Here is an 11,433-nt window from a genome sequence, read left to right on the forward strand (position 1 = left end):
AAACTGGTTGATCCACTCTGAGAAGGTGCTATTTAAGAGACTGAGCTGAAAACAGCACCTCAGACTGAGGAAGTCTCTTGGATGAGAGACGAAACGTTTCTAGATTTTTTTTTTTTTGCTTTGTTTTGCTTTTGTTTTTTTGAATGTCCAGAGGACCAGATTGAACTTTTTTGGATTTTTCTACCTGGATTATTGAGCATGCATCAGGATATTTTGATGTATTTATCCACAGAGTTGATGTGGTCAGTAAAATGTTGGACTTCCTGGGATTTAATTTTAACCCAGATGTCATAATCATACTGAGCTGAATACAGCACCTCAGACTGAGGAAGTCTTTCAGATGGAAGACGAAGTGGTTCTACTTTTTTTTGTATTGCTTTGTTTTGTTTTTTTGAATGTCCAGAGGACCAGATTTAACTTTTTTAGATTGTCTTTGACAGCTAACGAAAACCATGTTGTGTCAGAGAATGGGAAAAATTATCTATAATCATTTATGTTTTTGTAGAGACCAGAGAAGTTCACTGGGGAGAGAACTAAAGACAACCTGGTTGGCTTTTCCATGCAGTTCATCACAACAACTGTCACTGAGCTCCAGCAGGGTAAGCTAATCTTTGACTATTGCTCACACTAAAGGAAAGGCAGATGAAAAATGTTTAGCCACCACATCACATTAGCTGACATGAACATGACACAAATGGAGCAGTGGTGGTAGCTGAGAGTCATTCACAACTGGGAGACTTAGTGTGACATCTTGTCATATCACATGAGATTACACATTTTTTTCAAGGTTAGATTAAAACTGCTACGTCTCCATCATTTCTCAACCTAAAATGATCTTATGTCAAGTCTCTGGCAGGACAGGCAGTGGACATTATGTATTTCTTCAAGGAATGCCAGGCCAGTAATAATGTCGTAATGATTTTTCCCAAGATTAACCAATTTTTCTTCTGTCAACTTATTTAGTCTTTTATTCACAAAGTTCACCTTTATGCGCAAAAACTGTAGTAGAAAGTTTGTTTTTTTAATTCAATTCAATTCAGTTTATTTATATAGTGCCAAATCACAACAAAGTTGTCTCAGGGCACTTTACAGAAACATTCACATACATAGAAAAGCCAATTAGTAAAGTTCTCTATCTAAGGAATCCAGCAGATATGTTGAATCTTCACTTTGTCGCAGTCTCCCATCCTGAGCAAGCACAGTGGCAACAGTGGAAAGAAAAACTCCCTTTTAACAGGAAGAAACCTCCAGCAGAACCAGGCTCAGGACAAGCGGCCATCTGCTTTGACCGGCTGGTTTGAGAGGACAGGAAGGAGAGACAGACGAACACAGAATGACAGGTCCAGATGTAGGTGCAGGTGTACCTGAAAGACAAAAACACATGTCAAGGATAGCAAGGATAGCCCAAGCCTATAGCAGCATAACTAAGGGATAGCTCAGGAAACCCAAGCCAACCCACTTTAGTGAAAAAATGTTTTATCCTTTGACTTGTTTTGATTTGGTCTCGTTTACCTGTGTGCTTGTAAGCCAGGCTGGGTTTTCTGTCCTGGGTGGTTCAGTTCAGTCTGATGATCGAGTTGTTTGCATTATTCTGTGTGGTCTGACCTATAGTGTTTTTTCTGTAGGTAATGTTTTCACTGAAATGGAGAGTGCATTTGCATCAGGGCTTGGATGTCTGATCACCTTCTGCTCTGACACTGGAGGTAACACAGAAATGTGAAATGTCACCTAAAACATGTCTGTTGGTAAGCAAAAATCTGGTGCATATTTAGACTGGCTGTTGGAGAAAAACACTCTCACTTACCTTGTTTACTCAAAAGACCCACACTCAACAGCAGAAGATCTTTTTTTTTCTTTAACAGGCATGTTACTTGCAAGGACCCATTCAGGACAGATTACATACACAGATACATAAAGCATGGAGCATGTCACAGAAATGAGTGTCATATAGAGTCCTCTGCAGACCTTTACTCAGCAGCAGAGTCCAGGGGACGTTCACTCATAGCCAGCCACAGCCAGCCACAGCCAGCCACATAGACAAGATGCATGGCCATCGGCGAATCGGCCTCCAGATGGAGATAAGAGAATGTTTTGGGCATGTTCTCATGGCGACAATGGCATTGAGGCACTGCGAGTCAGACAGACGGCCTCCACGTCGAGATAAGAGAGCATTTTGGGAGACAATTTGATTTTTTGTTCTCAGGGGAAGAATGTTAATAAGACAACATCCATAACCTTTAACCAAAGCTTATCTGACACTGTTCTTAATACACAGCATTTTATAAAAAGACACAAACCGTGCACAACCATTTAACATACTAACATGTGTCTCTGTCTGTTACAGATTGTTTGGAGCCAAGAACGAGACAGAAGCTTGCTGGGATGTTGGTGAGAACAAAGCACAGGAGTTTATTTAAACTTTTTTTTTTTTTTTACAATGGTTCTTTGCTAATTCCACACAAAAATATACATTTTAAAGTGCAAAGTGCAAAAACTGAAGCTATATTTTATTGAAGAAAAAAAAAAAGAGTACAGTAGACTACATTTTATTTACTGTTATCTGAAATTCTGTCTTCAGTCTGTTTGATTTACTGTGCGAAATAAAAAGAATAAACTGGCTCAAGAGCTGATGTAAGTATCAGCAACTTAAAGTAAAACCTTTTGTTTAGAAAATGATTAAGAACAAAAGACTCACTGAAGGTGATAAGAATGATGCTTGCAGATTTCTAGGTAATAGATCTTTATAATAAATGGTAATTATCTTTAAATTGTGACATTGTAAAATAAAGATATAAAATGTACACTGTATATACAGTATACTGTACTGTATTTTCAGCCGTACACGTTGCACCGCTGTATAAGTCACATCAGTCCATATTTGTCTAATGAAGTGGAAAAATCCATAAATATGTTGCTTCGCCGTATATGTCGCATCTGTTATGCGTCACCACTGACACGTCGTGTTTATTTTGCGTCACCGTAGACAACCCGGAAATGTGGGATGGTGTTGAGCCAAAAATAGATTGGCTGCCAAATGGTGGCTGCAGGAGCATGCACGGAAGGACTTTAACAAGAATTTAATAAGATTAACACTTAAATACAATTATTTGTTTGCTCACAATTATAGTAAAGGTGTGTCTCAGTCTAACTTTTGCTTAAATGCACTTTGATGGTCAAATCAGCTGCATTTCAAAACCCGATTCACGTAAGCGGGCAAGCGCAGATGGATGAGCTGCTGTTCATTTCTTCATAATTTAACAAGATAAACACCTCAAAACAATTATTTGTTTCTCGACTTTATAGTAAAGGTGTGTCTCAGTCTAACATTTGCTTAATAAAAGGACTTTAAAGGTCAAATTAACTGTATTTCAAAAGTATTCACTGCCTCGGTGCTCCCGGGAGCGTGCAGACAGGGAGGGAAAAAAAGAGGAACGCTGTGCTTTTCTTCAAGATTTAACAAGAAAAGCACCTAAAACAATTATTTTTTGCTTGAAATTATAGCAAAGGTGTGTCTCAGTTGAACTTTTACTTAATAAATGACTTCAGTGGTCAAATTAGCTGCATTTCGTCGGAGCGGTGCAGTGAAAGGAAGCTGGTTTGACGGTTGCTCCAAGCAGCGAGCCGAACGAAGGTGGCAGTCTATGGCAAGCTGATTGTGTCATTAATAGCTGGTGAAGATTCTCAGTCATCCAGGACATGGTAAATTAATAAAAGTTCAAGACAAAAGTTATAAAGTATAATAAATTATAATGAATTGCGCCGCTCAAGGTGGCTGCATGTTGGAGCAGCTCTGTTACTTTCATTCTGAGATTTTGCTTTTGGAAACTTTAATTCCTGGTTTTCTGGATGCAAATCACATTTTTTGGATTATTGTTTCCTCTGGTATCAGATGCTGTGCAGCCGGAAAGATTTTTACTGAAACTTTTTTGGTTTTGGACATTTGTTATGATGCGTAACCATGGCAACAAGGCAGTTTTCTACAACAACAGCAGCTGATTAACATCTCAAAAGCTCAAATAATATCTCAACTATGGCCCCAACTCTCAAATGAGTTGAAAAGGATGTTCTGTGGATGCATTCTCATCTACCTGCCAGCTGTGCTCGAGTGCCTGATCACTGAGATCCTGGAACTAGCAGGAAACACGGCTCACGACAGCGGAAGGACAGGATCGTCCCTCAGCACCTACAGTTGACTGTCCACAGCTATGAGGAGCTCAGCAGACTGCTGGGAGGAGTGGCCATCACTCTGGGAGGAGTTCTGCCCAGCATTCAAGCGGTCCTACAGTTCAGGGGAACCGAGAGGCCAGCCGAGTCTGGGTGGATGGATCGGATGGCATCTGCAGCCAGTTTCTTAGGATCCACTGTGGGATGGACCTTTACAAGAGATCCTTCCTGCCTACAGCCATCAGCATCTATAACATCTCTTAATGAAACGAGGATAACGAGTTACAACAAAATAATTTCCCTTTGGGATTAATAAAGTATTATTGAATTGAATTGAAATAAAGTCCAGTTTTATTTCTCTTGAACTTTGTTGAATTTGACATTATAGCCACTTTTACATATTACATAATACAACGGCATGCCTTACTACTCTGCTGCCATCTATTGGCTGAAAATGGTAGTGTTCAGTTTTTTTCAGTCAGAATGAATGAAAACGGTCATATCTCAGCCAAAAATTGTTTTATAAATATGGGAAAAAAATTGATAAATACGTTGCTTCGGCCTATAAGTCGCAAGGCCTGCAAATTATGCAAAAAAACGCAACTTATAAAGCAAAAAATTCAATTAAATTCATTTCATAAATACTTTAATAATCCCAAAGGGAAATTATTTGTTGTTGTAACTCGTGTTCTGCATTTTATTAAGAGATGTTTTAGATGCTGATGGCTGTAGACAGGAAGGATCTCTTGTAAATGTCTATCCCACAGCGGATCCTAAGAAACTGGCTGCAGATGCCGTCCGATCCGTCCACCCAGACTCAGCTGGCCTCTCGGTTCCCCTAGGCTGTAGGATTGCCCGAATGCCGGGCAGAACTCCTCCCAGAGTGATGGCCAATGGCCATGCCTCTCAGCAGTCTGTTGAGCTCCTCGTCTCTGCAGACAACTAGCTGCAGGTGTTGGGGGACAATCCTGTCCTTCTGCTGTCATGAGCTGTGTTTCCTGCTAGTTCCAGGATCTCAGTGGTCAGGCACTCGAGCACAGCTGGCAGGTAGATGAGAATGCGTCCACAGAACATCCTTTACAACTCTTTGGGCTGGAGTTGAGAGATTATTTGAGCTTTTGAGATGTTAATCAGCTGCTGTTGGTTGTAGAAAACTGCCTTGTTGCCATGGTTACGCATCATAACAAATGCCAATTCAATTCAGTTTATTTATATAGCGCCAAATCACAACAAAGTTGTCTCAGGGCACTTTACAGGAGACATTCACATACATAGAAGCCAATTAGTAAAGTTCTCTATCTAAGGAATCCAGCAGACAAGTTGAATCTTGGCTTCGTCACAGACTCCCATCCTGAGCAAGCACAGTAGCAACAGTGGAAAGAAAAAACTCCCTTTTAAAAGGAAGAAACCTTCAGCAGAACCAGGCTCAGGACAAGCGGCCATCTGCTTTGACCAGCTGGTTGAGAGGACAGGAAGGAGAGACAGACGAACATAGAATGATAGGTCCAGGTGTATCTGAAAGACAAAAAAAAATACATGTTAAGGATAGAAAAAATAATTACAAATACAAAACATGTTGAGCAGAGTAAGTAAAGACAGTAGCAGAGTGAAAATTTTGTGGTCAGTTTGTCCTCCAGCAGTCTAAGCCTATAGCAGCATAACTAAGGGACAGCTCAGGAAACCCAGGCCGACCATAACTATAGGATTTATCAAAAATGAAAGTCTTAAGCCTAGTTTTAAAACTGGATAATGTGTCAGCCTCACAGACAGAGATTGGCAGTTGGTTCCACAAGAGAGGAGCCTGATAACTGAAAGATCTGCCTCCCATTCTGTTTTTGTAAATTCTAGGAACCACAAGTAAACCTGCAGTCTGAGAGTGAAGTGCTCTGTTGGGAAAATATGGAACAATAAGATCTGTAATATAAGATGGAGCCAGGTTGTTGAGAGCTTTGTAGGTTAGAAGTAGGATTTTGAATTGTATTCTGGATTTGACAGGGAGCCAATGGAGAGAAACTAAAACTGGAGGAATATGATCTCTCCTACTAACTCCAGTTAAGACTCTGGCAGCAGCATTTTGGACCAACTGAAGACGTTTTAAAGAAGTATTTGGACATCCAGATAATAAACCATTGCTATAGTCCAGTCTAGATGTGACAAATGCATGGACCAGTTTTTCTGCATCATTTTTAGATAAGATGTTTCTAATTTTAGTGATATTACGCAGGTGGAAGAAGGCAGTTCTAGTAACGTTTTTTAATGTGGGGGATAAAAGACATGTCCTGATCAAAAATAACAAGATTTTTAACATTAGAGCTGGAGGACAGATTAATGCCATCTAAGGAGGGAGAAAGACTGAAAAATTCATTCCTAAGGTGCTCAGGTCTGTTTCATTCCGTTCTGCCCCACCGTGGACTATACAGAATGGACGGTTAAAGCAGTATGTTTGCTTACTCTTACTTTATTGTAGACATACAGAGCTACACATAACAGATGCTAACTTCCTAGCCCGGTTTCAGTTGTGCCACCCACAAACCTGTCCCCCGGGGTATATATACTAAACAAACAGGCCCACTTGTTACAAGGTCCAAAAACCAAAACCTCGGTCTTGTCTGTGTTCAACAGGAGAAAATTAAGGGTCATCCAGGTTTTTATGTCTTTAAGACATGCTTGTAGTCTAAGTAGCTGATTGGATTCATTGGGTTTAATGGCCAAATATAATTGTGTGTCATCAGCATAACAATGGAAATTTATCCCATGTCGTTTAATAACTTTACCTAATGGAAGAGTATTGGCCCAAGCACTGAGCCCTTAGGAACTCCATAACTAACTTTGGTGTATGAAGAAGATTTATTATTTACATTTACAAACTGGAATCTATCAGATAGATATGATTTAAACCATTTTAGAGCCGTTCCTGTAATCCCAATATCATATTTAAGCCTCTGTAGTAAAATATTGTGATCAACTGTATCAAATGCAGCACTGAGGTCCAACAGGACCAGTATAGACACAAGTCCATTGTCTGAGGCCATGAGAATATCATTAGTGACTTTTACTAGTGCTGTTTCTGTGCTATGATGATCTCTAAACCCTGACAGAAACTCTTCAAACAGAAGAGTCCAATGTCCAAAACTAAATTAAGTTTCAGTAAAAACCTTTCATGCTGCACAGCATCTGATACCAGAGGAAACAATCGTCCAAAAAATGTGATTTACATCCAGAAAAAGAGGATTTAAAGTTTCCAAAAGCAAAATCTCAGAATGAAAGTAACAGAGCTGCTCCAGCATGCAGTCACCTTGAGCGGCGCAATTCTAGAACCTATTCCAGTAGCAATTCCGGTCTACTGAGATACAGTGGTAATTATTAATATAATATGTGATCATCATGTGTGTGTCTGTGTGTAGGATGGCCTGGCTAAGGTGGGGTGGATGGACTGCACTGTTCAGCAACAGCTATGTGACAGTTTCCAGGTAAGACGTGATACTTGTAAAATCAAGTGTTCTTTGTCATGTAGTGCTGAACAGAAAGTGATCATTATTTGCCATTTTGATAGCTAAATAAGTGTCATCAGTTAATTGTGAATTTACCGTATATGCGTTTTTCGGGACAATTAACTGCTCAAATGTATGTTTAATATATATTCATTGACAAAAAATAATTAAGCACCCATACGAGGTGGTGGAAATCCAGCCCAGCTTTATTATATATTTTTATTCATTATTATTTTATTATATATTATTATCCATCCATCCATCCATTAACTTTTACCCGCTTCTTCCATTTTGGGTCACGGTGGTTGCCTGTGCCCATGTCCAGCAATCACTGTGCGAGGGATGGGGTACACCCTGGACAGGTCTCCAGTCCATCACAGGGCCACATAGAGACAAACGAGACAAACAACCATTCACTCTCTCACTCACACCTAGGGACAATTTAGAGTTACCAATCAGTCTAATATGCATGTTTTTGGTCTGTGGGAGGAAACTGGAGTACCCGGAGAAAACCCACGCATCACGCAAACCCTTAATGCAACTTCTATAAAACGTTCATCAAGTTCTGGTAATGCTGTCAAATGCATTTATGAGACCTCCTCTGTGTCTGCTGATCTTCACAGTATTTTAAATAAGTGTTCAATGCTTCTTTAACTACCTGCACTTTCCACTCACAGTGCTATTATTGCTTTCTGGGGCCTGCTCCAGATTTGCAACTCCATGCAAATTAAGTAATATCCTTACTCATTGCTTGTATATATCAAATTACATCCAAGTCAAACCTTTTCTTCTGGGGGCTTAATTATTTTGCTCAGTGAATTTCATTTAACACTTCCAACCGTTAACAGTGTTTACTCAAAAAGCTGTAGCAGTGATTTTACTACTGCTGTAAACCAGCTGCTACCAAGATAATAATCCTTCTGTTTCAGGTAACAAGTGGAGCAACTGCCTTGTTTCCACCTGAAAGTGCTCTGGATAAACAGGACAGTGTACTGGTATGACACAGAACACAAATACTGCCTGCATTAATACACTGGGTAGTACTTCGGTACTGATTTAGTGTTGTTGTGCTTCAGTGGTTGAAGACTTTGGACAGTAGAGAGATTTATAATCAGGTCATCAACCATCTGCCTGATCTGGAACTGCTGACCAGTGACAGCTTTGAGGTACTTGCACTAAACATCAACAAATGTGGTACTACTGTTTGGATTGATGCCTCAGTGGTAAAGTGAGGTTCATGTTAAAATACAACTGTGTGATTATCACAGAAAAAACTGGCTCATCATCGCTGGTTGATCAGTTTTACGTTTGGTGATCGAAGTACAGCCTCCAACGAATACAAGAAGCTCAAAGCCTTTCTACGAAAAGACCACATACAGGTGTGTCCTTCTGTCTGCATATTTCTGCTGGTTTGTTTGCCTTTCTGAGTGAGTGTCTCTGCAGGTTGGCAGAGTCGACTGCAAAGCAGATTCAGGATTGTGTCAGTCTCTCTACATCCATAAACCCTGTGTGGCTGTCTTTAAAGGATTGGGGATTCATGACTTTGAGATCCACCATGGTCAGTACTACATCTGTTCTTTAACTTTTGTTCTCCTGTAAACCTCGTTTTTGTCTCAGATGTAATTTAGTTTCACCATCATCATTTTTTTTTTTATAAACACCTGATAAGCTCTAGTCCAGAAGTTTTTATTTAGTTCATTTACTTAGCAGTTTGCTATGCATAGTTTCACATGTTGCCTCATTCGTTCAGTCTGTTTGTGTAACCTTTGTGTTTCTGTATAGGTAAAGATGTGTTGTACAACATTGTGAGCTTTGCAAGGGACAGTGTTCATGCTCATGTGACGACGTTGAAGCCAGACAACTTCCCCTCAGACAGGAAGGAGCCGTGGCTCGTTGATTTCTTTGCTCCGGTTTGTAATGCTCACCTTTAAACAGAAAACTAATCATGCACCAAATGTTTGGCTTGTTCTATTTCGTATAGGCTTCGCCCTTTAAGAGCTGTCGCTGATGGGTTTTATCCCGTTATGCTAAGCATCACACGGAAAAATTTAGTCCATGCCCACCTGCTGTGTGGGCCCCACCCGGTCCGTATAAATTACGTTAAGAGCGGGTAATCGGCTCTCATTTTTCTTCAGCGAGCTAATAGCACTGTCAGAAGAACGAAGAAGGAAAGTTGTGTAGATGACCAACCTCTGTTAAGAATGCTTGGCCTGTCACGTCGACCTCCGGTCGTCCCGGTGAGCTCTCCTCCCTGAGGAGAAGCTGACGAGCAGTCTTGTTTCAAGGTAAGCACCGAGGAGTTTTTCTCAGTGACAGGTCGCTACACGCTGGACAACGCCATCTTGTAATTTTCCTCTTATCGCCGACCTCGGAGCGAATCGGATGGTTCCTCCGGGACAAGCGACGTCAGCAGCAGCCCCGCTGCTCATTCCCTCCTGGAGAGCGTAGTGTCGGTGGAGGGGGGCTGAGCGAATGCTCACCTCATCCCACCTCGTTTCGCATCGGCGATCACACCGCTCCCAGCCGACGGCACCCTCTGGAGTTTGCCCAGCTTAACACAGGAGGCGGCTGACATGAAGGGACCTTTTTTACGTCCCGCGCCTTTCCTGCCAGTTCGGATGATCCAGCGGGAAGGTTCTGGGCTCCACTCCGGCTCGTCATCTTAGGAAATTCTTAGGAAAGCTCAGGAAATTCTGATAAATGTAATTTCCAGGGTCTCAGAAGGAGAGGAAAACACAGGGTTCCTCTCTCGTCACTCCCTGGCCCCAACGAACCGGAAAGATGAGATTTATTCTAGATTTGTCAATTTTGAACTGTGAGAAACAAAATTCCATTAAATGCGTCGAGCCGCTCTGCAGCCGCCACACAGAGCGGGGAGGAGAATTCTGTTTCATCTGGACATCTGTTGCTGCTGACCAGTTTTTCCAAACAGATGGCAGCAGTGCAACTCACGTGAAACCGGCAGAGTGACATCAGCTGTTTTTCCGTCAGCAGACCTACGTCACACGTCAGACTTCACAGAGGCACATACATTTAATGAGCTGTAAGGGCGCTGTGGTTCTCCACACAGCAGCTCATTTAAATGTTTTGGAGTGTTGCACGGGGTTTTGAATGTGATTCAACACTTTGCTTCTGTGCTGCGGAATCATCAGGGTTTTTTGATTCACACAAACAGCAAGTGACTGTTGCATACATAACCGGCAGGAGGTGTATGCGCTCAACCCATGTGTCACATTGTGAGAGATGCTGTGTGGGGCACACCTAGGGGTGGACGCGTTTGCTCACAGCCTGTGGTCGTAATGCTTCTTCACCTCCCTCACTCCCTCTGATATCACGGTTTTCTGAACCGAGTTCAGGAGGAGGGACTGACAGCTCTTCTGTCCCGAGCGCGTGAACGCAGCATGGTCCCCAGTAGGGCTGCAACTAACGATTATTTCAATAATCGATTCATCGGCCGATTATTTTTTCGATTAATCGATGAATCAGAAGAGAAAACAAAAGCGTTTTAATTTCCACCCCTTTATTCCCAAATTGAACATTTGACTGACATAGAAATTCACACTAAAAACAGGTTGCTATTTTACTATTCTGTTAGTAAAATATTGAATAATAAAAAATAAAAGTTAGTCAAATAGCTTAAAATAATAAATGTACACTAAAATATATACAAATGTATCTTTATACCTGCACAATATTTAGCTACTTTGTAAAATGTGTCCTTGAGGGAAGAGTGTAACCTGGATTAAAAGTGTGGATTATTGTAACCTGGATTAAAAGT

General features: G+C 41.1%; 1 protein-coding gene across 1 annotated transcript in view; it reads left to right on the forward strand.

Moving 5' to 3' along the window:
• Positions 1-11,433, forward strand: part of dnajc10 (DnaJ (Hsp40) homolog, subfamily C, member 10) — a 41,464-nt gene that overhangs the window by 13,385 nt on the left and 16,646 nt on the right. Inside the window, exons 7-15 of the mRNA XM_037686623.1 lie at positions 506-599; positions 1,626-1,703; positions 2,345-2,388; positions 7,569-7,634; positions 8,585-8,650; positions 8,732-8,821; positions 8,924-9,034; positions 9,099-9,213; positions 9,438-9,565. Coding sequence (XP_037542551.1) covers positions 506-599; positions 1,626-1,703; positions 2,345-2,388; positions 7,569-7,634; positions 8,585-8,650; positions 8,732-8,821; positions 8,924-9,034; positions 9,099-9,213; positions 9,438-9,565 — 792 coding nt within the window. The remainder of the gene's footprint in view (positions 1-505; positions 600-1,625; positions 1,704-2,344; positions 2,389-7,568; positions 7,635-8,584; positions 8,651-8,731; positions 8,822-8,923; positions 9,035-9,098; positions 9,214-9,437; positions 9,566-11,433) is intronic.

The sequence above is a fragment of the Nematolebias whitei genome, chromosome 13 (assembly GCF_014905685.2).
Source record: "Nematolebias whitei isolate Nwh7 chromosome 13, NemWhi1, whole genome shotgun sequence".
In the NCBI taxonomy this organism is placed as follows: domain Eukaryota; kingdom Metazoa; phylum Chordata; class Actinopteri; order Cyprinodontiformes; family Rivulidae; genus Nematolebias; species Nematolebias whitei.